This window comes from Stegodyphus dumicola, chromosome 6, assembly GCF_044657685.1.
Source record: "Stegodyphus dumicola isolate Sdum_Otavi_A_Nest chromosome 6, ASM4465768v1".
Classification (NCBI taxonomy): domain Eukaryota; kingdom Metazoa; phylum Arthropoda; class Arachnida; order Araneae; family Eresidae; genus Stegodyphus; species Stegodyphus dumicola.
In genome coordinates this window covers 156,804,835-156,832,812 of record NC_140773.1, presented here as the reverse complement: position 1 = coordinate 156,832,812, position 27,978 = coordinate 156,804,835, and the positions used below count along the sequence as shown (strand labels likewise).

The window sequence follows — 27,978 nt, the reverse complement described above, 5'->3', positions numbered from 1 at the left end:
TAAAAGAATTACAAATACAGTCAAAAGTCTTTAATCCAGACTCGTCAAGACTTGGGCGATTCCGGATTATAGATCATCAGTTTAAATCTGGTAAGATGGCATGCAGAAATTATAAAATTAAAACTATGAAACCGTAATTTATGAAATAAAGAGCAATTATGACCTAAAGGGTATCAAAACTTACAAAAAAAAAGTTAATATTTATTTGTTTACTTTATTAAACATTTCTTTCAACGCGCGCATGCATAAAGCATACATTACGCAGAGTCGAAATTAGAAAATTGCAACCATAAAACTATTTGGTGTGTATTCGTGATATTTATAATGATTTGATTTAAATCATATAAAAAATGGAGTACATCGAGATGAAATACTACATTTAGGAAGGAATTATAAGCCGAATAAAATAAAAACATCTGCCATGAAGATAAGGATAGTGCTGACAGATCAACTTCCAGTACATTGCGCATCGCAACATTTCCCCCTCACCCAGAGCAGCGTGAAATTGATAAACATATTTCGGAATGGTTAGAGAAACAAAGGATATGTGCCTTTATCCATTTTTTGCAGCAATTCCACTTTTTGTTTGATGGACATCAAAACATGCTTTCGCTTCGTGTAGATACTTTGGCAGCTCCAGAATCGGAAATTCTTTTTGAAATAATCGAAAGTTCAAGCTTACTTTTATAAAATTGCTCTAACAGTCTGCAAAAAATAATAAGCCGAATCCAATTAGAAGATTAAGGAACAATGCAATCTGCAACATTAGCTGAATTAGATAATTTTAGCTTAGCTTATACTGTCCGTTATACATTAAATGCACATGCGTAAACGTGTTATGCGCATGCGTAAAGGTATTATTTACGCATGCGTGAATGCATTATGTGTTGACGCATGCGCAGAAAGTTTATAGCTTTGAGGTCCGGATTAAAGACTTTTGACTGTATATATCAACCACACTGTGAAAAATAGCAAAAAATTCTGTTTTCCATTTAACTTTATTTATTCATCAAAACTTGATACAAATTTCATACTTTTCATAATATATACACATAAAAACTGAAACAAATTAAAAATGTATCTATGCATATTTAATAATTATATGTTGCTGCTTCAGTATTTATCCTATTGCAACCTCATACTATACATGAAGAATAAAAACTTAAAATGATGGAAATATGCAGAATGAATGATCTTGGATTCTAGTACTACAATTTACATATTATGCATCTGAACAGTCACATTTCCCCCCCCCTGAAGAAGTTTCTAAATTATAACCATTGTATGTTAGAAGAATTATTGAAAGTAATCCAAAGTTTTTAAACTATTTCAATTGACTTTGAAATTTAATCTTCTCTCCCTCTGTTTCCCATCCCAATATGGATTTTTAAAATTTAGTAATCAGAACAGCAGCTTATTACAAATTCAATACTTTAATAATCTTCAGACAACTAATTAAAAATATAACATTACTAGAACTGTTAACATTTAATTTCAGTATATATAAAGGAACATCCAAAATGATTTTCATAAACCAATATAGAAATTTTATGTTGTGTTAAATCATAGCATATAAAAAGGAAATAACAATTAAGTTCACTTGAACAGATGTGATGTTACAGATGAAGGCATCAAAAATGAAACATTTATGAATAAATAAAGTTTTCAGCTAGCAGTGTTCACACTCTCTGCTTCTACCAAATTAAAGTCAGCACACATCTCAGGAAAGGTTGGTGATCTGTTGCCTGACTCACTGTTACCTTCAGTTTCTTCTTCATGTTCCACCACCTACAAAAAATTTTAAAAGTGGTATAATATTTAAATACATCATACAATAATTTACTAGAAACATTGTAGACTTAATTCTGCACAGGGGAGAAAAAGTAGCAAATTAGAAAGAATAATGAAATCACAGAATTTTTAAATGAACTATATAAAATTATCCTGAAACTAAATCAAATGTATTGGGCTGTTTCAAAAATATCAACTGATTCTGCTGAGTGACAAAATTGTCCATAGACCTACCTATCTAAGTTCGTATTAGACCCAAGTTCTCCATCAGTAATGTGAAAATTGATTCAACAAACAAACATCCAGTTATGTACAACACAAAGGAAATTTAATGTCCATAGCAAATGAGCTTAATGCTAAATTTGTTATAATACTAGCAACACTTTCCAGACTGGTTTGGGCGAGGTTAAAAAACTGTATACTTCAGTTTTACACACACTCATAGGACAACTGCAGACTTGAATTTTTAGAAACAAACAAAGCCTTCCAAAAATGTGAAGTTCACACTCTTTCTACACTGGATCTTTATGGTTTATAAAAATATGGATAATTTATCACTACAGTGCAGAAGTCAATAAAAAGAACCACAAAAACAAACATCTATAGGTTATGATCTCAGAGTTAGAGATTGTCTAAAAATATTTAACACTAGAATTGAGATCTAACAGTTACATGTAAGGGCATTAATTGATGAATACCATCAGAAATTGTGTAATAAATAACTATCACTCATCAGTGTTTTGATCCCATAGTTTTGTACAATCATATGCATCTATGAAGCATTGAAAAAATCTATTTCTTGAGACATGTTTTCACTTGTCAGACTTGATTCCTTTAAACTACCAGATATTTCACCATTTAGACCACCTCTCAAACTTGGTGTCCTAAACAGAATTCTCGGATTCCTACCATTCACACATGCCACAACAGCATTTCCGCACTGAAAACACGTCAAGCACAATCTGCTGTCAATCATATAGTTTTTTAAAATGAAATAAATTTGCCCCTTGCTGTTCCTTTGTTTGTATCAAAATCAGTTACTAATTATGGAAAACCACCTTTCAATTGACATTCTTTTCAAGAATAAAATAATAAAAAATTAATATGAATTTGCAATTAACTGTCAACTTTCTTCTTCGTCTCCCTTATCTAGTAAAAGAAAATCACCTGATATGAGACCCCCATGGTTCGAGGCAGCTCAAGCAAATTGATGTGACTAAACTATAGAATGTTATAAGAACAGACATTTTAAGACCATTTTGTCTCTTCTGGCTTTACTCATAACCAAACAAACAGATAAGTTTTCAAACATGGCTAAAATTCCGCCCCGAAGTGCAGTGATGACAATACATATAACCATCGTAAATGAGTGGAGATTTTTTTATGACTTCAAAATGCCTATTCTAAAGTAACAAACAATAGGGAAGACTGCATATGCAAATGAAGGCTGGACTTTTTCGAATCAAAATTAAATTTCTCATTTGGAATTATGAGATTACAATGACATGGTTCAAGTATTAAAGTGTGATTAACTACACACGTATAACAAATGTTTTAACACCAGAATTATTGAACTGGCCATTTTGACTGCACATGAAATTAAAATTCTTCATATTTTAAAATATTTTAACATCTATCTATATATTTTTCTAACTTTTACTGAATATATAACAAAATGACAAAATAATTTATTTGGCTTGTTTTAAAAGATTATTTTTTCTTGAAAAACTGTATAGATGTGGCCGACTTTCTCACATAATTGGTTTCTGAAAATATGTACCAATGATGAATGTTCATAATGCTGGACGTGTTTTAAAAAAAGCATTAAAAATTTATCTAGCAATCATATTTATTTATTTACATACATAATTAAGTTAACACCGTACGTTTAAATGGTGTCAGGTGTTTTCTTAATAAACTTGTCAAGAATCAGTTAAATACAACTTCCCCTTCCTCCTCTCAATAAAGAGTTCTACACTGCTCAAAACAATTAAAGGATATTGCGGTTTTAGGTAGGTCTTGTGGCCGGGAAACGTTTTAGCTGATTGATACATGGTCGACAGATGTAGTAGGTTATATGAGTATAAATTACACATGTTTGGCAGAAAAAATGCATTTTATTGCGCATTTGTGTACAAAAGGAAAAAAACACAATTTGTGCATATGAGGAAAAAAAGAATAAGAAATAAGTGTTTTCTTCAAAGGAAGTCATTTTCAGTAGGGGGTATGGTTTCCACGGACGGCCAGCAATGTTGAACACCTTTGAGGTATGGAGTCAATAAGGCTATTAATCACGAGTTGGGGTATTCTGTCCCACTCTTCCACAAATGCTTTTTCCAGTTCTTGGAGAGTTTGTGGTGGTGGTTGGCGGCTAGCAACTCATCTTCCTAGAGCGTCCCAAACATGCTCTATTGGATTCATGTCTGAAGAACACACTGGTCATTCCATTCGTACGATTACTTCCTCGAAAAGGAAATCCTCCACCAGGTTAGCACGATGTGGCCTGCAGTTATCGTCCATTAAAATAAAATCATCTCAGATTGTTGCAGCGTAAGGTACTACAATAGGTTTGAGGATCTCATCCCTATATCGGCGACCAGTCAGAGGTCCATTTCGAATGATGTAGAGGTCTGTGCGCCCATCAATGGCGCACCATACACCAACACTCCCCCACCGCCAAATCTGACACTTTCGTGCACGAACGCAGGATTATTCCCACTGCCACGGTCCCTCCAGATGAAAATATGCCTATTATCAGGATGAACAGAAAAACGGGACTCGTCAGGAAAAAAAACATTGCTCCATTCATTTCTTCTCCAGTTCACATGCTCTGTTGCCCACTGCCTTGATGTTAGTCTAACACATACCATCGGTCAGCTGGCATACAGACCTACACCATAGAGCCGGTTTCGGACAGTCTGAGTTGAAACCGTGGTGGCAGTAGCCAAGCGAAGGTGTTGTTGAAGAAGAGTAGCATTCATATTTCGGTGTCTCTGAGCCGTTAACACTAAATAACGATCTTCTTTGGGCATTGTTGCTCGTCTACGACCTTGCCCTGGTCTTTGGCTCGCACTTCCAGTTTCCAAACAACGGTTCCAGATCCTGGAAATCACACTTTGTGACACTCCAATGGCTTGCACTACTTCAGCTTGAGTTTGACCCCCTTCTAACCTACCAACAACTCTCCAAGCTTCTGAATCGGTTAAATGACTTCGCTGAGACATCGTACTCATTGAAACAAAGCAGTCACTGAATGCCGATCATCCTTGTCTTTTATTCAGTTGAAAGTCAAATTTCATTCGCTGCCGCTGAAGCGACGTTTTTCAAAATTAGCATACTCCACAGTTTGAAAATCAGAAAATTTGCATTTGTGATTCTCATTTTCCATTTTTAGAAAAAAAAAAAAAAAAAAAAAAAAAAAAAAAAAAAAAAAAAAAGAGCTTATATTTTTATTTTATATAAAACTTACAATATCCTTTAATTGTTTTGAGCAGTTTATATCATGCTGTGTTTTTCTTAATGCCTTGTTTTACTCAAGACAGACATTCTCCACCCATTCTTCCATGACAGTCAAAAATTCATCAAGGATGAAGGCTTTTTTCATATTTTTTTATTATTAAAAGCTTAAAGATTTTATCAGTTTCTTCTCACCCTTCATTGCGTATTTCATTTAAATCTTATTGCTCAGGTACATATCCATATGACAGAGGTACTAAGTAAGATACAGTCACTTCATTAATATCTTGATGCCCAAATTCAGTTCATTTATTAGGCTAACTATTTCATCTGTGACAGTATCTTAAGTTTCTTCAGAATTTTAAAAAATTTCACCATTTGTGGTCATAATTATTTCTATGAACCTTTTTTATTGTTATTAGTCTAAAGGGGCTTTGTCCCTGAAGGACTATTGTTTTTGTTTTGCGTTTAATCACTATAAATGTACATTTCACTTTTCAAACTGTCGCCATCATATGTTAGGATTATATTTGAAGAAATTAAATAATGAAAAATCTGCATAAATGTTGGTATATTTCTCGCATTGTGATAAAACAACGGTACTTAGAGCTATCAAATTTTGAATGATGTAATCCTCCTACGAATATGGGCATGTGGAAGACCAAATTTGAAATTTGGAATTTGTTTTATTATCGATTTTACATCTGCAAAACATTAACGAATTTTTGAGTAACAAACTCAACGATTTAAAAGTGAGCAATGACAACACTCTACGGAAGGAAAAAAAAACCTTATCTCCAGTGCACAGAACTGTGTATTGGATATACTGAAGATATGCTCATTTTAAAATTATTTTGCAACATTGCTATTGAACTGAATTTCATGGTTTAAGTGCAAAGAACATGATATTTAATAAATAATGGTAATACACAAAATGTTAAAAAAAGGCCCTTTGGACATAATTTAAAATCTGAAATCTTTCAGATTTTTTTTGTGTCTTTTATTTCAGTCAATGAATCTCTACTATTTTATTGTGTTCCACATATTACAGTTTTTCAAAAAATATCTTAATGTAGGCCCATTTTCTCTACCTCTTGCCTTGATGGCCTGATTTATTATTGTCCTCATTTGCTATCATTTAAATATAGCTATCACTATTTATCCATGGGCTGTTTAAGGCAAGTAATATTGGGAGGACGAAACACAACACTGATTTCTGGATATAAATTCTGCAGAGATTTTGGGTGTCCTGGATTAAGGTCAATAATGATTTAAATTGTAAATTTTTACCTTATATTATTTAATAAAATTAATCAAAAGTTGAATAAAATGAAAACTGAAATAATCTTTACATATTAACACAGTAACCCGGCATTTTTATTTGATTTCCTAATTACTACAAGGAATTCCTCATCTTTCCATTTCAATGCTCTAGGATTTTCTGTTTGATAAACTAATATTTGTTTCAATTTTAAATTACCAGCTTTGCTATTACCAAGAAGACTGATTTATTACTGGTTTTTAGAAATTTTACATTTAAGCACAACTATTTCTTCCTTTGATGTATAGTTAGGCATATTTTCTCGAAAAAAACTTATCTAAATTGAAAATTTGGCTAAGAGAATATTCTGTATCTTTAATAATTTTGAATAAGGAGGATATAAATTCTTTTGCTGCATTTTTTATCTGCATTAGCAAATTCTCCAGTGAACTTAATACTATACTAAGTCTGAGATCCGTACTCATAGAGACTTATTCGACTCCAGATTTGGGATTTTTCTGACAACTAGATCAATAGTTTATGCAGTATTTTCTCCCTCCTTTCTGAATGCTTTCCTGGCGTAACTGGAAGCACATTCGAGAAATATGGAGTTTGAATCTCTGCGCAGGCATTGCGGTTCCTACAATATTCTTGCTTTGAAAAAGTATAAAAAAGACTCTACTGCGGCACCCAAAGTAAAAACAGGGTTCATAGCCACATTTTAGTTAAAAAAATAAGCACCTATAAGCACTTTTCAAGCACATTTTAAGGACAAAATAAGCACCTGTCTAATTACATTAGACTTGTAATTTAAAATATGAGCAATGCAATATTTATTAAGAGAATGAGCATTACCTCAACAATGGAAAACAATTAACTTTTTTTTTAAATTTTAAATGACAGTTCAATTTACAGAATTAGTTTACAATGAGAGGGAAAAAAACTATGCAGAACTAAACTATATTACAAAATTTAATGATGATATTTCAGTTGAAAATATAGAAAATAAATAATAATAAGCCATATTAATTGTATTCATTTGGCACCTAATAATAAATACAATTTATTTTTCCACTCATATTAGTATTTAAATAATTTAACTTAAAATTCTGAACATTTTCTAAATTTTCATTTCATAACAGTTTTCCCTTAACATATATCCCAAGCAAAGTAATTTAAGTAAAAAAGAGGCACATTTCTGAAATCAGAAGACGGGAAATTGCTTCATTCAGTCATCCTTTAACAGTAAAAGCTTAACTAACTAGCATACTCGGAAATTCCCGAATTTTCCAGATAGTAACTGGAAAAAGAGGAGTGGGGGAGATTGTAGCCGTTCTTTAGATTTAAATTTAGGCTAAATAAATTATTTTGACATTTCGATATGTGCATCATATAAAAACCAACGGAACTGAGAAATATTCTGCTTAGAAAGCACAGTAAAACTCTTTTAAGTGTTTATAAACAAATCTCAGACTGAGCATCAAAATTAATTATCAATGCAAAATACCGCAAACGTTATTGCGCAATACGTGCATTACGCAATTGGAATCAACACCTGTCGGTATTCGGAGAAAGAAAAACTAAATAAAGGAAAAGAAAGACTTACTAATCTGGGGTGTTTCTGATTCTAATTTTCAACAGACTGTATTAAATTTCCGGAATAGAATCAATCTTCGCTTGGGTTGGGTAGACCGCAAAAACTTTTAGTCCTATTCAATCCAGATTGGACAGTGACCAAAAAAAAAAAAAAAAAAAAAGCCCGCTGCTTCAATATTAGAGATTTTGCGGAAAAACTCCCAACCTAAGTACTGTATAATGTATTGGCAAAGAAAATGAAATTATTTTGACTATTCGATTACTTTCCTTTTATTTAAGCCATTCCGAATATTATTCCTTAGAAAGCTAATCTGTGTAAAAACACACCCATTTTTGGAAGTTTATCTATACTTCAGCAGTTACTGCAATTATATTATTATAAATATTCATAAATATGCTCATAATATAAGCATAAGGATCATAATAAACATGAATATGAACTGACCACGCGGAACGAGAATGCAAATTTATTAAAATCTTGATAGAAATTCAAACGTATATAGTATTTGGGTGGGACGAAAAGAATGTACCGAATAGAATACCGAATGTACCGGAATTTTCTACGTTTTCGAAATTCTTTGGCCAATAGAACGACGTGCACCTGTCTGTACTCTCGCGCGCACCATAGGTTACATTAATGCAGAGGAAGGGGGGGAAAGCAATTTTCGGGAGTATTATTCACCATCTGACGTTGCATATAAGGAAAAAAAGTTGTTTATTTAGTTTCAGCTTTGGTACGGGGGAAAAAATGCGCGTTCATTAAAAACAAAGGATTAAAAAAAGCACTAAAAGCAAAAAATAAGCACTAAAAACAAAAAAATAAGGGCTTTATAGAAAAAGTAAGCACCTATAAGGGCCTTTACATTTTATTTTCAAATATAAGGACTTATAAGCACTTGTAAGGACCGCTACGAACCCTGAAAAAGGTGATGGACAAAAATTTTCCACCACCAGGATTTGGTGATTGGGCCCCTTAATCTCCAGTTATCAATATAACCTAATTACTTCACAGGTTTGAATTTAGTAAGATATGTAGAAATTATAAAATTAAAGATATTAAATAGCATTAAGCATTTATGAAATAATGAAGCATTTATGACCTGAAAGGAATAAAAAATTTACACACACACAAAATAATAACCTACCCCCCCGCAAAAAAACTGGGGGTTACTATATTTATTTGCTTGCTTTATTAAGCATTTCGTTTGGCAAAAGTTGTTTATTTTTCTTCGTGTTTTGTGCTAATACTTTATTTTTAATTCTACAGGTAGACATAATTTTTTGTTGAGTTACAAAGTTCCAGTGTTAGAATTGCCGCATCGAGAATTTTCAATAAACTGCCAATCAAAAATTTTTCATTCTCAACTATCTCTGTCACTTTCTTCAGTATTGGTAGCAATATTTTCCAGATTTAGAACCATACTGCAAAATTTCGCTGCCCATCAGTTGACTGATGTTAAGGGCATTGTCATTGCTATGTAAAACTTCTGTTACATTACCTTCATTTATTATCAATTTTTCATTTTTTTACACAATTTCTATTAACCAGAAAATTTTGCTCTTTGACATAATCTGGAAACCTTCAAATTTAGGGCTATTATCGAAAAGGTTAGCTAGCATCTCCTACACACTATTGACGGTGTATCATGAGATTGGCAACTATAGACATGATATTTTACTATATTTTGTCTTGCTTTTATCGCATGCTGGAGAAGTAAAGTCTGAATTAAATCTCTTCTTATATTTATGATTATTTCTTGCACATGCAGAGTTCTAAATTAATAAATGCCCACTTTACTTAAGGCTTATCCAGGGTTAGTAGTAGACATTTTGTGGCCCAGTACTGTCTAATGCGGGTCCAAAATTCTGCTGCTAAAATTCTTAAGATCTTGCCATTCCTAAATTTTGCATTCCAACGACTTCCCCAATTTCTAAAGACTTTGTCATTTCTTAATTTTGTTGCTCGATGCTTCTAAAAAATTTGCCTCCCCTAAATTCTGCAACTTGATGTGGCCATACCAATTCTGGCACTAGTCCTGAACTACTTAACAACTAAAACTAACACTTTGTAGTAGAGTTAGCTAAGTCCGTAATCATCACCAACAATGTCATCATAAAATGTTACTATGCTCCTGGTATTCAGGTATTAATATATATAAAAAAAAAGGTTTAGACTTTAGACATAGTTGCAAGGATCATTTCTTAGGCTGCAGTGTGTTGACAGTCATGTGGTGATGAAAGCAAAAAATAATGATTTTCAAAGGCTGACACCAATGCCAAAGTGAAATTAAGAACTAGGACTTCCAACGTGCTTTAATATGAAAAAATACCACATGCACAAGCGTTAAAGCAATAAAAAAAGGGCGGCTGCTGGTGATCCAGAAGTCCAGATTTTAGATAATTCTGGATATTGGACGTCTGGATTTCAGACTTTGTACTGTATTATATACAGAATACGACTTTTTAAATTTGACAAACTTGCTAGTACTTGCTTGAAATATCAGGTTTGAATCTTCCTTTTATTTACACTTCCAATCTCTACGCAAAGTAACAGCCTTAGTGCAAATATTTGAAAAACTTAGAGGGACATTGTTTTGATGTCGATCATCAACCCATGATGACACAGATATCTCATTTCTTGCATCATTATGCAGTGGCTTTTGGAAATTATCTTCCAAAAGGGTATTCATTTAACAAAGTACATCTAGATCTTTGAAGATATAGTTACATCTTCTAAGATACATTCCCCCAATTTTGAATGTAATCCTTAATTTTATTCTTGTTTTTCGAAACTGAACATATCATACACCTATTTATATTGTTTTAACAAACGTTTGATTAAAATAAAAGATTTACAGCTTGCAGAATGCCTAGTTATTTTTATCTTTGTTTCGATTGTTCGAAGTTTATCAGTTCTTCATTTCTTTTAGGTTGCATCAATGTTGATGTTTTTCTGTTTCTCGTTCATTTTCATAAATTTATAACATTAAAATATTTAAATATATACAAATAAATTGGCAAAATGAAAAATATTTTGACAAATGTCCTAGTACGAGACGAAACATATTTAATACATTGTTTACATTTGATCCCCATTTAATACATTGTTTACATTTAATCTCCGTCACTGTGGCTCAGAACTCTAGGAATGCTGCAAAGATTCCAAAGAGTCTACACTACAGTAAATGTCACTTACAGTGACACAGTTAATGTTACTACTCAAATATTGTCAATGAACTGAAGTCCCACTTGTTTGTGTACAAAAACACGGAGAATGCACCACTTATTGTGATCAACAATTCATTTTACATTATCTAAATATTATAGGTCAAATTTTTTAAATTGAAGTAAAAATCGTCAAATGAGCTTAAAATGCATAATAAAAATTACCAACTCACATAGCAGTTGTCACCAATTACGGGATTATTGCAAAACATCAAGGTTTCGATTTATAATCATTTAAAATTGGGGGTAACAGATTTACAATAATTCGGAATAGATCCAACCCAGGAATTTCTTCAAGAAGAGAAAAAAAAGTCTGCAGAAATTTTATTTTCCTTGTAAAAAAAAATCTAATAGGGTTGCTTCTTTGCTAATTATTACTTTTACACTGGCAAGTTCTCTTTTAATGAGGGGATGCTATGCAAGTATTAAATACAGAATCAGTCAAATAACTTCCAGAAACATTAATAAACAATTCACAAACAAACTTTTGCATTTTCCTAATTAAAATAAAATTGAACGTGCTTATTTATAATAAATCAATTAAATTCTATTGCAATTTTGAATGATATTTTTTTCTCATCATTTAATGTTATCAAAATAGCTCTGCACAAACCTGATTATAGTGAGCAGTGTTTAATGTCATCTAGGAGGCAATGTGTGTGTGAGCGCAAATCCATTTGCGGTTTTGCAGCTGAAGATGATGGTTCGGTAAAACCATCGAAACTAGTCCTGTGAAAATTTTGTAAATTAACGCTGATTTTTGTTGTTTGACTTCTGGTTTAGTATTTATTCGGCGTGTTATTGTGTCTTAATTATACATTAGATAGTGATGATTGCATTGAGTTATCAGTACTTAGTAGGGTACCCTTTATTTTTGATTACAGCTTCACGTCGACATTTCATTGAGCTGACAAGACTTTTAAGCTCTTCTTTCGTTATTACATGATGCCAGGAAACAATTATAGCCTCAATTAGTTCCCTTTTATTTGATGGGTGCCTCATTCGGACAAGAGTTTTCAAACAGTGCCACAAATTTTCGATAGGATTGAGGTCAGGACTGTTTCCTGGCCATGACAACAATTTAATGCTCTTTGTACGAAACCACTCTTTCGATATTTTGACCGTGTGGCAAGGAGCAGAATCCTGCTGAAAAATAAACGAAGCATTGTTGGGAAAGAGATCTCTGATGGAAGGTAGAAGTTTTGGTTCTAGAATAGTGTCAATGTATTTTCTGCCATTCAGTGTCCCACCGATGACATGAAGGCGACCAATACCATCTGCTGACATGCATGACCAAATCATAACACTAACTGGGTTCTTCATAGTTGCTTGAATGTAGTCAGGATGTAGCTCTTCTCCTATTCTACGTCTTACATATTTTCGCCCATCACTACCGAATAACGATATCTTAGTTTCATCACTCCATATAACTTGTGACCACTAATCATCTCATCTGTCCAATTAATGTGTTCCTTTGTCCACTGTAGTCTTTTTTTTTCGTTGCTGAAAATTAAGATAAGGCTTTTTTTCGTGGAAAATCTACCTCTCAGTCCAACATGTGTTAATCTTCTCCTGATTGTTCTTGAACTGACAGAAACACCAGCATCATTCAGATCACTTCTGATGGCCACTGATGACATTTTTCTATTTTGGAGACATAGTCTTTTTATTCTTCTGTCATCAAATAGATGTGGTGTACCTTTTTGGGCTTCCTACTTCTTTTTTATTGAATTTGTCTCCTGATATCGTAAACAAAACTTAGACTGCAGATGAAGTCACTGAACCACCCACCTGTCTTGCAATTTCAGCATAGGAAAGACCACTTTCTCATAACACAATAATATTACATCTCTTTCTAGGTGTCCAATCTACTCTTTTATTTGATGTCATTGCTTCTTGACTAAATATTAAAAATTTTTACAAAAATTCCTACTTGTAATTGCAGTGTATAAGAAACAGGTCTTTCTTCTACAGAACAAAGCAAAATAATGAATTGTTTCAAGTATAAACATGATGTCAGCTTCTACTAGCAGTTACTAACATTTGATTGGTTCTCAGAACAAGAACAGTGATTGGCCAGGAAAGCTAGACATTACAAACCGCTTTATAACTGTGTTTTTTTATTTCTATTAAAGTACATATAACTTTTTTTGTATTGCAAATAATTGAATTTTGTGTTTTGTATTGAATTCAGTAATAAATTCTCTTTAAAATGATATATACAAGTTTGCATTTTGCGAAACGTAACATTTTCTATAAGCATACATAAGTTCAAAAACATAAAAATTTCAAAAAAAGTCCACAATTTTGGCCACCACTATATATAATGAAATTCTGCATAAAGCAAGCACTCCCTTTTTGACAATCACATACACTTGCTTAATGTCTCAGAGTCCAATTTTGACAATTCTTCAAATAGGACAAAATTATATTACTACGCGGAAAACTTATGAAAGGTTTCACAATACTTCTAAATATTCAAGAGTTTTTACTGCACCATTTAAATGTTTTAGCGATTCATTTGGTATAATATTAAACGAATAGACTTCATATTAATTTTTTTGGCACCCCAGAATATTACCGATTTAAATAATTTTCATTATTTACCATACACAGATTGTTATTCCTATCAATATTTAAAACTTTAAAACACTATTAATTTATTCAAACTAAGAAAAAAATAATAAAAGCATAATTACAAAATTACCTTAGCCATGGGTGATTGTGACCCCATTTTAAAATCGTGAAAATTACCATGCCTAAAAATCCAACATAATTTCAAATAATTCACAGTATTAACATAATACACATATTTTAAAACAACTGCAATAGCAAAACAAAAAGTTGATACAGTCAAAAGTCGTTAATCCGGATTCATCGGGACTTCGGCGATTCCGGATTATTGATTTTTCCGAATTATAGATCATCAGTTTAAATTTCGTAAGATGGCATGCAGAAATTCTAAAATTAAAAATATGAAACCGTAATTTATGAAATAAAGAACAATTATGATCTAAAGGGTATCAAAATTTACAAAAAAAAAAAAAAAAAAGCTTAATATTTATTTACTTTATTAAACATTTCTTTCAATGTAAGTTGTTTAAGTTGCTTCGTTTTATGTGATAATACTTTCTCTTTAATTCTATAAACAGACATAATTTCTAGTTCAGTTACAAAGTTCCGCTGTTCAAGTCCCGTTAATTGCTGTGCCGAGAATACCAACTAACTTGTCAATAGAAATTTTTTCGTTTTCACTAACCTCTCTGTCACATTCTTCATGTCTTTATCCATTTTTTGCAGCAATTCCACTTTTTGTTTGTTGGACATTGAAACATACTTTCATTTTGTAGATCCTTTGGAAGTTCCAGCATCGGAAATTCTATTTGACATAATCGAAAGTTCAAGTTTACTTTTATAAAATTGCTCTTACAGTCTGCAAAAAATAATAAGCGCGATCCAATTCGAAGATTAAGGAAAAATGCAATCATTAACATTAACTGAAATAGATCATTAGATAATTTTAGCTTACACCGTCCGTTATACATTAAACGCGCAGGCAGAAACGTATTCTGCACTTGCACACACGCATATGCGCAGTAGTCAAGGTCTTACGCGTACGCGTAAAACGCCTGTGCGCATGTGGCAACGCAGCGCATGCGCAGAAAGTTTCTAGCTTTGAGGTCCGGATTATGGGTGTCCGAATTAATGACTTTTGACTGTATTTTTAAATTTATATTAAATGTTAAATTATTAATACTACATCATTTCATAAATTTTCTTATATGCCTTCTTAAGTTTCTCTAGTAAAAATAAAATAAAACCTGCTGAAAAATAAAAATAAAACTTAAAATATTAAAAAGTAAAAAAGATGATAATATTAAAGTATTACCTCTTCATCATCAACTTTTAATCTCTTATTTGAAGGCAAATCTGCATCAAAATACTCAGCTCCATGCTTCCTTGATGGCACATATGGGGTTTCCTCCTCTTCATCCACTTCATATTCTTCATCACCGTCACCATCACCTTCTTCATCCTCCTCCTCTTCTTCCACATCTTCCTCTTCATATGCATAAGCTCCATTCTCTGGTATGTCTTTTTGACATGATGTGCTAGGCAGTTCTTCGTCAGCACTGCATATACCATTTTGCTGAATGTCCCCATTATTGCTATTATGAATTGGTATGAGATTACTTTTCCTTTGTGTTATTTCATCATATTCTTCTACAGCCCCATCTGACTGTTCATTTGTTGAATTTACATTAGATGATTTAACAGACTGTGTAGGAATGTATATGGGTTCTTCAGCCATTGCTAAGTTCTGGTTCATTTCCTCCTCAGTGTAACTTCTGACTTCTTCAATGTCATCTTCATATTCAATACTGTCATGTGATTGACTAGAATTTAATACATTTACAGCATCATCACCATTACAAAGGCCTTCATCCTGTTGTTCTGAGTAACGAGGAGAAAATGCTTCTGTAGGTGCAAAGTCTCTTTGATGTAAATCATTTTCATTATGGCTATGAAAAACTTCTGTAACTCTGTAAGGCGTTTCAGAAGGAACTGACACTTTTTCAATATGCAAAGTATTATTCATAACACACATATTTGCATTTTCCCAAGCAGAAACTTGTTCATTCTCAATTATATTTACTACATCAGCATCACTACTTTTATCCAATGCAGCAGAACTTTCTGGTGATGGTTTGTTAGGATGCAAATACAAATCAAATATTAACAAAGCATGATGAATCAAGCCAGTAACCTAAAAAAAAAATTAAAATTTTAACTTAAAATCTTCATTTATTTAAATTAAAACAAACACAGAAACATTCTAAAAGCAAATCATATTAAATTGATATTATAAAGACTAGTTACAAAAGACTATACATATATTCTAAAAGTCTGATCAAAGGAAATGTACTAACCTAACATCATTATATTGCTTCCTATGAGATTTCCTAAATCATCATAAATCTTAACTATTCTAAAACAACGAGGTCTCTGACATAACAAAACTTGAAATCACAAAAACACTTCCAAGCTGAGAAATATATAAAACTCTTGTCAAGTTTGAAAGAGTTTAGAGGAAAATAGACATCAACTGGCACATATTGAAAAACTAAATAATAAAGTTACTAATGTCCTTTTTTTCTTTAGGGCCAGATTTTTTTGCATACACGAAACAAGATTTACCAATTACTCTTTACACAATGAAAATAAATTACATGCATTATTTAAACATGATACAAAATGACATGGATGACAGGAAAGCATACTTGCCAACCTATGGCACTCAAAAATCAGGAGACTTTTTTAAGAAATCGGGAGATTTTTCACAATGTTAAAAAGACTTTTTAAATGAGGAAAATATAGTTTTTAATAATGACTTAACTTTAAATAGTAACTAATTCTTAAATGCAAGCAACACAAAAATACCTTACAAATAAAAAACATTTTATTACTTGCATTGTTTAAAAAAAAAAAAAAAACCTTTAATCAGTTTTTGTACAAATGGTATAAACAGTGGCAGATTTTGCTTTCTTTAAGAAAGAAACTTCATTATTTTGTTCATAGCAATTGCCACATAGGCCTCCTTTCACTAATAAAAGTTTTCTAATGTGTAATCACTCATATTAGATCTAAATTTAGTCCTCGTTTTCGCAACAACACTGATAATCCTCTCGCACTCTGCATTACTATGGGGAACTGTCAAGATGGCCAACATAATTCTAGACAGTTCACTATATTTTAAAATTCCATCAGCATCTTTCAGTTTTCCAATTAAACTCCACTGGGTGTCAATCCTAGCTGATTTTATAACTTCATCCAAGTTTTCTAATTGTAAACTGCTGTTATGCAGCTGTTGGACCTGTTTCAATTTTTCCTCCTTTTTAGAACTCCTTTCAAGATAATAATAAATATCAACAAAGTGTTCATCCACATTTATTGGTAAAGAAGGCTACTCCTTTTTCAGCTGCTAAATTTAAGAAGTGACAGGTGCACCTCATAATCTGCAAATCTGAATTTTCTTTTCTGAAGATGCCTGCAACACCAGTCTTAAAGCCTACCAATACTGGTGCATTATCGGCACCAAGAGCTAAGCAATTATCCAAAGGGACTGCATTTTCTTTTAAAGTTTTAATAATTAGCTGCGCTATATTAAAGCCTGTCAAATGTCCTTCTAAAGTGGGGACAGAAAGTAAACTGCACTCAATTTCTGAAGACTCTGGATTAAAAAAAGAAACAACAATTGGATACAGTTTTGAATCGGTATTATTGCTTCCATCCGTAGAGAGGCAGAACGGAGCTGTTTTAATGCAATCAATAACTGAAGATTTATTTTTCAAATCCATTTCTTTAACAATCGCACCTCTTTTGGTTCTTGCACTTAAGTATTTCTTAGCGATTTCACTATCGGGAAACATTTTTCTAAATAAAGCTGCAGCGTGATCCGATGCATTCAGTGGCAGGTCGTGCTCCAGTAAAAAGGCAGAGAACAGACATTCTGCATTAATAACTTTTTGGTGGTTTGTTTCCGAAGAAAAATTTAAATTTTCGTTTTTTTTCAAAACAACTCATGTTGCCCTTGTGTTTTTGTGTACGCACATGTTTGAGAACATCCGCCCTTCCACCATGCGAAATTGAAAAATCGCAACGACAGGCGGTACACATTGCAAATTTATTACATTTCCTTGAGGAAATAATGGAAGGAAAGTCAACTATGTATGAATTTTGAAACGTACACAAGTATTTCACCTTTCTCGCAGACATAACAAAAGATGATAATTTCTAAAACTATTTCCCGAAGGCACGTGTACTCACACAACTCAGGATAAAATGACGGAAATAACTAAAGAACATCCAAATAACAGCTTGTTTTGTCCTCATTTTCTAATATATGCCAGATGACACGCAGTGGAGCACGATGCCCATTGGAGAACTGGAGAAGGACGTTTCTGGATACGTATATGCTCTCACTCACAAAGCAGAAGTTATCTAATTCGCAAGGTTTTGGTTTAGATATAATCTAGAGAAAATTCATTTGCTTCGGACGTCCCAAATCACTTTTTTTGTTCATATAACAAAGTATTAAGCCAAGTTCCATAAAAATCGTGAGAAATTTTAAGAATAAGAAAAAGTCGGGAGAAATATATTGTAAATCGGGTTGGCGGGAGAGCGGTCAAAAATCGGGAGAGTTGGGAAGTCTGGGAAAGTATTGCAGGATTCTAGCTTTCTGAAATTCAATTGGGGGGAGGGGAGAAAAGTGAATATGCAAACTAAGTAAAATCTATATATCACTAGTACTGATAGTATAGTGAGGCTTTAATGCACACAATAAATAGCACTGGATCACTTATGATGAAGTAGAAGAATAATTCTTCAGTTGCAGTACTGAAAAGTTATCTAAAGGATGGAAAGAATATAATATTGAAATCTGCGAAACTGTATTCCCCCCTTTTTGAAGTTGCCTGTCTCAATCCTGTACCACTTTCCAATCAACTTGAGTCTTTTTTGATAACACAAGTATTTCAAGTTTATGTTATATAAAAATATATTTTTAAGGACAGAAATGTATATAAAAAAGGTTCCCTTAAACGAAAGGAACATTTCAAACAACTATATATAAAAGGAAGAAATTAATTAACTTAAAATAGTTATATTAACAAAATTTTTGTACCAATTCATTTCCAAAGCAATAATTGTATGTGTGTGTTTGAACACACACCATGGTTGGGCTATGGTGTAAAACGAGACATATGCTGCCACACCACCAAACCGAGAACCCTATGAAGGAATAGGAATTTTGGAAATAATCTTTTTGCACCAAAATTCTTCAATTACCTTCAGAATGATGATACAAATCGTAAAATTTTAAAATTTCTTTTATTTAAGAAGAACACAATTTGCAAGGAAGGTGAGGACGCTATATGCACACATCCTCTTTTGCTTGCGTAAATAAACACAGCTGTGTGATTGTCCTCTTTTGATTGTATGAATAAAGACGAATGTGTGTATTCTTATGTCCTCTTTTGATTGTATGAATAAAGACGAATGTGTGTATTCTTATGTCCCCTTTTGATTGTATGAATAAAGACGAATGTGTGTATTCTTATGTCCTCTTTTGACTGTACATATAAACACAACTATCATTAACAGTTCTTTTTTATTGCAAGAATAAACACAAAATGTAACATGTTTAAAACCTTTATAATGCATTCCTTTAAATCATCTTGAGATGCATGATTTACTGATTAATGTAATTAAAGGAGTAATTTATAATAGCGATTTTGAGAATCATCGGCCATTTAATTCTTCGAAATTCATCAGTTAATAAATAAAGACTAGTCTTTAGTGATAAATATGAGTAATACTAAAATATATTAAAAGACTTAATCATTAGTTCCAATTATAGTTTCATATGACGTTAAAAAATCATATTAAACCGCAAAGAAGTAATAAGATTTTAGAGAAGATTTCACAATAATTAGAACATATTTTGCACTTTTAGAAAGTAATTTGAGGACTTAAACTTTTTTCCCATACTAATCTCTCCTTATTGAATAAATACCTACTGGGAGAATAGTTTTCCAATCTTTCGGAGTTACAAAGAGAAAAGCATAACACGAACAGAGTAAAGTGACAAGACTTTCTTGAGTTTTAGGAACAATTCCTGCATTGCAGAGCTCCGATTTCGGATGCCTCAGAAAATGTATTTATAAAATATTCAGGCATTTTGTGAATATTTTGGATTTTCAAATGTAATTGACACAAATTTCGTATGCTCCTCCAAACGGTCATCCTGATGTTTTTGTGAGATTTTGAAATATCTACTAAAAATCAAGTAATCGTGGTTTCTACACATAACGTGTTCAGAACTTAAGTAATTTGATTGAATTCTATTCACTCCTTTCACTTCCTGTGCTGATGCTGCACGATACTCTAATATTCATACTAGGAATATCAAATTTCTTTGCGTGAGCAGGAGAGAAAATTATTTAGTAGGATAAGGACTATAATACATAAATACACGGAATATTGCTACTGCATTTATAGTATAAGGTATTTCTCCCACTTTCCTAGCGTTCTTCGTGGTGTAGTGGTTCTGCACGCTGGGCCGGTATTCCAGAGGTCCGTGGTTCGATTCCCGGCGAAGGCGTTTGCTATTTTTCATCTTTTCTGCCCCTAAAAAAATCCTAATGACTTTACAAGTGGTGCCCGAACTAAAAGGGTTGTGGATGATGATTCTCCGCAGCCAGGATTTGGCGACTAGGTCCCCAAAGACCCTAGTCGCCCTTTAAAAAGTGGAGTATATAAGGTATTTCTCCCACTTTCCTAGCGTCCTTCATAGTGTAGTTGTTCTGCACGCTGGGCAGGTATTCCAGAAGTCCATGGTTCAATTCCTGGCGAAGGCATTTGCTATTTTTCATCTTTTTTGCCCCTAAAAAAATTCTAATAACTCTACAATAGTATGTGTAGATCTCATTTTTGGTTTTTGTATGAAAGTATACAAAGTAGTTTCATGCATTTTTCCAAATTAATAATTCATTTTAGATCAAACTTGATTAACCAATTATTTAACACAAATGATAATCAATATAATTCATGAAATATATACATACGAAGATTAATTTCTATGTGATTAATGTTTGTTCTAAAAATAGAGTATGCTGAAAATATTACTCAGTCAAATTAAAAAAAAAAAAAAAAAAAAAAAAAAAAAATTCTATGTCACAAATATAAAAATTTGGAATGTCCGTTTGACTCCAGTAAAAATTACTGTTTTTAAAATAATATATATATATTCAAAGTTCGCAGCTTCAAATACAAAAGTACCAGTATGTTTCTATTTTTATTCTTAAAATTTTAGTTCCATTTAAACAAAAATAGTAATGAATGCTCCAAATTACACTGCCCTTCAAAAGCCAAGGAACAGCATGTTTTTAAGTCTAATTTGAGAATTAAGCAACAGAAACAAAGAAACAAGAAATTTACAGGACATGTTCACTAAACAGTTCTTCAATGAATGCGACATAAAATGTGTCCAAAGGTCAACACAAACATGAATTACAACAAACAATTGCACTATTTTTCAGAGAAATAAAGTCTTGGAGAAACAGTACATCTCAGAGTTTTGAGGAAAAATGGGTTCTAATAAGGAATGTCTCCACACCTAACTGCAATACATTGGCGGCAGCGACATTCCATGCTGTCAATTAAGCTGTCAGACAGTGAAATGGGAAGCAACGATCAGACGCTGAGTAATCCATGTTCAAGCTCATCTAATGACCTTGGAGGAGGACTTAAAGCAGCAACTTGTCTCCCAAGGTAGTACCCCCAAAGGTGCTCTATTGGATTGAGATGGAGATTCCATCCGCTCCATACCACCCTCAAGATAATGTTCAGAAACCCGAGCTCGGTGTGGTCACACACTGTCATTCATCAAAAGAAATCCAGGACCAATAGCAGTGGCATATGGGAGGCCATATTGATCAAGGATCTCGTCTCGATATCTCACACCGATCAAAGTTTCTCCATGGAACACATGCAAGCCCAGCCCAAACCATTATTTCATCATCTCTGTAACTGTGTCTTTCCACAGTGTGGGATTAGTTGTATCTGGTGCGTTGTTTGCTCCAGATCAGCTGACGACCTGTATCAGTGTTCAATGTGAACCTGGACTTGTCTGTGAAGAGACTCCCATTGTTGACTGGAGACATGTTCTCTTGACCAACATAAAAGGGCACCTCTGTGTCTTCGGGTCAAGGAGGGAACACAAACTACTGGTCGTCTTGCATACAGACCTGTATTGTGCGAGCGTCTGCGCACTGTAGTAGCTGAGATTCTTGTTCCCATTGCTACCAAATGATCTACCATTAGCTCAGGCACAGTAATGTTACACTTTGTTTGGGACAAATGAACTAAATAACGGTCTCCCGCAGGAGTTATAACTCTAGGTCTGCCTGGAACATGTCTTCTAGAGACATTTCTCGGATTCAAACTGATTCCATAGTTCGTGAACCATAATACGAGAGACATTGAGATGTCTAGCAGCATCAGCTGGTGCCATCCCCATTTCCATCTGTCCGATAGACCGCCACATCATAGACTCTTCTGGATATTGTCCACGAAACTGTAATAGCAACTGAAGATCAACACCCGTGAACAAAAATTACAATCTTCGCATTTTTCTCCAACTCCTATATAAGATTCATTTCTATAAAATAAAAGTTGTAGCTATATTGTTTTTGCATATATTTTCTTAAACTTCGATACTGTAATGCGTATGAATTGTGAATTTTAAAATTACTGACATTTCTGTAGCGGTGAGCTTTGAAAAACATGCTGTTGCTTAATGTTTGGAGGGCAGTGTATTATTGATTGTCAGACTATAGGCATTCCAGAGGTGTAAATGGAGATCTAACTTCATACGCAAGATTGCATCTTATTGTAACATGTAACTGTTTTCATGTAACTGTTTCTTACTGTTTTCAAGTAGCCATTTTATGTAGTTAAAAGGATTTTCTACTGACGCGAGATTACAGATATAAAGTACTTTCTGATGACCTTGAACATGCTAATTGTGAGCTAAATGCAGTTGCCTTCGGTAAGCTTTACTTCAGGTTTTTAATGCGAAGGACTGTCTTACGAAATAAAGTTTGAAAATAGTGATATTTCTAAATATTTCTTTTTTCGAAGTGATGTACATATTTTCCAAACGGCATTTTTCAGAAAAGAATTCGAGTTGTATCATGAATAAAATTATTTTTCGTAATTATTAAATTAATCCTTACCATTTCAAAATTCATGGTTATTCTCAGGACACAAACAAAGATTTATCTGTTAACTGAATATTTCATTTAAACTCTACTTAATTAAAAAAATATGGCACTGAATTTAAGAAACAAGTGCTGCTTTTAAACATGTTACCGAATTTTGTGCTACATTTTAAAGTTGTACTAACTTAAAAAAGGGCAAAGCAGTTTAGACTAATGTTTTTTTGGGTGCCATTGTTTCCGAAGATTTATTTGAGGATTTTTAATTTCTTTAAAAATAATACAGGGCCATAGCATTTCGCGGCAACAATCTGCGAAGTGATACAGGCGCTTGTAGTGGGCGACGTATAATTCCGTTTCGAGAATAATATCCCATTCAGCTGACGCCCTTTGGACTAAAAAGAATTATCTGATAACAGACTGTACAATTAAATTACTGCATTTGGGAAACAATGTAATTCAAATAGCGGTCAAACTATCCTAAAGCTGAAACCTGAGACAAAATAAATCGGAATGTTTTCTTTGTTTGTTTTTTAATAATCACATTGTAGAGACATTAGTTTATTTCGAAGCGGGAGAGATGAAAAGTGAGCAATGCCTTCACCGGGACTCGAACAAAGGACCTCTCGAATATGCGCCGAGCGTGCTGACCATTACACCACGAAAGCATGCTAAGAAGGCGGGAGAAATACAGTATATACTTCACCTTTTAAAGGGTGACTGAGGATTAGGTGACCGAATCGCCATATCTTGGTGGTGGAGAATCATTATCCATCACCCACGTTTTTAGTTCCGGCGACATTAGGTTATTTCCAAGCAGAAGAAATTAAAAATGAGCAATGTCCTCACCGGGACTCAAACCACGGACCTCTCGAATACGTGTCGAGCGTGCTGAGTATTACACCAGAAAGACCTTGCTAAGAAGACGGGAGAAATACCTTATATCTTTGAAATATGCATCATTAATAAAGGGACTATATTTAAATACAGAAAGAAAATGTGTATTTCCATAAAGTATACGCAGGAAACTGCAAGACCCAACTAAAGTTCAAATCTCTAAATTTTGCATAACAATCATGAAATTTAATACTGTTGAACTGTGTAAAGTGTTCAGACTATCGATAACAAAAGAAAGAAATATTTTGAAAAAAGTCTCGCAGTGGATAAATTTTTAATGAAACCTTTAAATGTACAATGACGTTTTTAATGCCATGCTATTTTCTTATTTCTTTATAATGGAATTTGGGAGCATAAGAATTGTTAGGTATTGTTAAAAATTATAGTATTATGCTTCAAACACCTTTGTTTTTTCTTTAAAGTCACAAAAATTCTTTGTTTCCGAATCGCTTCGAAAATGTGTAATCATTTCTTCATAAAATAAAGTTCAATTAAACGGACAAGTATCGACTCGACTTTTTTAGAAGCATATATTTGCAACAAATATTAAATTGAGCAAAAAAACAAATTGAACAAATTCGTATTCAGTGTCATAGAATACCCAAGATGCATCCCTGACAACGTAAACATTAGATGATATGGTAATAAAACGCCTCTTAACATATGCTATTGTACAGTTTCCTGTCCGAGAGCTAGCCAAAGCTGGTTCGTCTTGAAATTAAAAACAAACAACAGCAACAACAACAACAACAAAATAAACAATTATATGACAACTAAATGTGGCATCAGGTACTTATCTGTGCACTGTGATCTTAGTAGTTCTGCATACTGATTTTGCCAACTAAGTGTCATAAAACGAACCTGAGATTGAAGAAATCCCAAACCACTCAGTAATTGTGAGCCTATAATGTTTGTTTATAATCCTTTTTTCCTAATAAAGCTCGCATTTTCATAAATCGTTATCGGTAGAAGCTAGGCTCTGTGATTGCGGTATTGCTGAACCTAGCTAACCGCCCCGCAACACGGGGAAGGTCTGAGGATCTCCCGCACATCTTTCCACACTAGCTTCTCGCACATCTTTCTTCCAGCTCGCAGTATATTTTCAGTGTCCCTTACTGCACAGACCCCTATGCGCTTACAAACATTCATGTCTTCTCTGAGATTTGAACCGGGGCCCATCGGTACGGCAATCAGCGTCAGTAACCAATATTATAAGGCCTGAGCAGCTGTTATTATAGACATTATTACATCGGGTGCAGTACCACAAAACTGTAAAGGAATTCTTGAGAACACTTAACAAACAGGGTTTGTTTGCAGCTGACTAAGTAAGAACATGAAACTTTGTATGATTTCGCTACCTCTGTTTATCATATAATAATAGATCCGTAATGCATAAGGCAAATATTTTTTCGTTGATATATCTGAGTACTCTGGGAAAGAATATTTAGCAGTATTAGGCTTCTGTCAATTCTTAATTAATTATATAATATAATGAAGTTTAAATATATATGTTATGTTATGAGTGAGTACTGCAACGCTACGTACACATACACAAAATCCTGTATCCGTATTTTTCAGAACATAAATTTGGATAAAAATGGATACAAGTTTTTAAAATTAAACTGTTGAACATAAACTTCAAATTAATTTTTTTAAAGTAAGGCATAAAATTTTCTGAAACAAATTTCAGCGTTAGTCAGAAAACAATAATATATTATATTTACAAAATATTTTATTTAAAATTCAACTTTGTGTCTCCGTAAACAAAATTTCTCATTGGTGGAATGTTCATTTTCCTGAGTTAAACTCCATTTCTTTCCTATCTTCTTCATGAAGAAATTCGGGAAAGAAGTTGTTTCAGACTCTATTACTGAGTAATTCTGAATGCATTGCATTTCAGATTTAGGGAGAAATTGGTGATTGTTTTCGTACTGAAGTTTTTTGGTTCAATATTGGGTAAACAGCACTGGTTATGGTTAGTAAATAATGCTTAAAATTAATATTAGGATGTAGAAATGAAATGCGCACGTATCTCCATATTCATGATCTTACGGAACATTGACTACAACTACATGCATTTGCCTTTTCGAGGTGTTTTTATTAAGCAGTGGAATGTTCATTATGACTACATTTGTTTTGAAGTAAAGATTATTTAAAACAAACTGTCTGTTAAAATAGCTCGCTTTTTTTCGCTGATCCATTTAGTGGGAAATGAGACGAAAAGGTTTTGCCATGGCATGGATGTAACTCAGCACACTCAAAGATTCACAGAAAGCTGCTTCTGTCGAAGATTTCCTTAACGTTTACGTATTAAAACATATTACACATTATTATTAATAATATGCGTACTGCACATATTAATTACATAAAAAACATATTAATAAATTATTATTATCAATAAGTATGTGTACTGCGCATTTTCATCATCTATACATTTTTAATATCTATTAAGTGTGTACTTAATATAAATAGTAATTACATAATAATGTATACAATATGTATTATTTGCTACGTTATCCGTAATATTTAGATATTAATGCTAAGCTTTGGAACTCTAAATAATCATTCACAAACTCTAATGAAAATTCAAATAATGAAACCATTTATCGTATAATCTTCTTAAACTTTGTCAAAAGTGTTTTCTCAACCACAGAACGAATCTCATTTACTGACAATTCGGAATATTTTTAGTTGTTTCAGAAAGGCTATTTCTTAATGTTAAAAAACGCAGTAAAATCTATTGTAACGAGAACCAATTATCAGAAATATTAAAATAATGGCCCTTTTAAAGGTTTAAATGCAAATCCAAAATTTAGGCCTAGGAAATAAAAAAATATATATAGCCCTCCTTCTTGTCATGCCTTTGTGGTTTGGTGGTCTGCACGCTCAACGCGTAATTGAAAGGTCCGTGGTTCGATTTCCGGCGAAGGCGTTATTTTTCATCTCTGCTTCTTCCGAAAAAATACCTAATATCTCAACAGACTAGCAATAAAATTATGTAATGGCCTATAATCTAAAGATTTAAATGTATACACATTTATGTTATATTTTTACTGTCCAATGTAACAAGTCCTATCTAACTAATTAATTATCCAGATTATAAAGATGAGTAACTGCTCCCTTTTTACGCATCGATGTGTGAACTTTGAAGGAAGTGCCCATAAGTTTTAGAACTAATTCAACTGAAAAACACCATATTCCCTTTGGCTCTTGCTTGAAAAAATGTAAAAGACGTTGATTTACATAGCTGTTATATATATCATTAAATAACTATAAACGCTTTCTAAATAATTTTTTTTTTTTGCATATATTAGTAGAATTCCTAATTGATATAAGTTTTCGTTATCGGATGTAATTTGGAATTTAAACTTAAATTTAAAATTCGGTGGCACGAACATCCTTTTAAATTTGAAAGTCAACGTTAATGCTTTTTTTTTTTTTTTTAAGATTATATGATAAACTTATTCCTCAAGTATGACATATATCTGAAGAAAGTGTACTGTTAATAGCTTGTGAGAAAACACTGAAACGGAGATAAATACGGAATATTTAAAAGCATGCGATGAGACCATGCCATAAGATTTGTGTAGTTTTGAGCTCATCATCAATGAGTTAAAAATTGTATCACATTTCCATATAAATATGCTTCTAACAAACATAGTTTTTAGTCGAATTACAGTTACACTTAATATAACAATTTATTTTAATTACTGAATAAGTCGTATGCAATGCTACGAATTACTTTAGTGGTACAAAAATGGCAGAGAATGAAAAAATGATCATTTCCGTACTAAGTGTCCGTCGATCTCATCTGATGAAATGGATTTCATGCCCGAAATCAAACCTCGAAGTCGGTGACTGGTTGTTGTACTGGAAGGTTTCGATAATTGAAATATTTTAGCTGGATAGTATCATAACACTGTAACTGCGAAATTAAAAATGAATTGAAATATTGCAAAATTTATCTCACAT

General features: G+C 32.8%; 1 protein-coding gene across 1 annotated transcript in view; it reads right to left on the bottom strand.

Annotated features, from left to right (window-relative positions):
* Positions 1–979: 979 nt before the first annotated feature.
* LOC118183496 (proline-, glutamic acid- and leucine-rich protein 1-like) overlaps positions 980–27,978 on the bottom strand; it is a 223,786-nt gene continuing 196,787 nt past the window's right edge. The window contains exons 16-17 of the mRNA XM_085819090.1: positions 15,219–16,097; positions 980–1,788 (exon numbers count right to left, since the gene is read on the bottom strand). Coding sequence (XP_085675216.1) covers positions 1,666–1,788; positions 15,219–16,097 — 1,002 coding nt within the window. The 3' untranslated portion in view covers positions 980–1,665. The remainder of the gene's footprint in view (positions 1,789–15,218; positions 16,098–27,978) is intronic.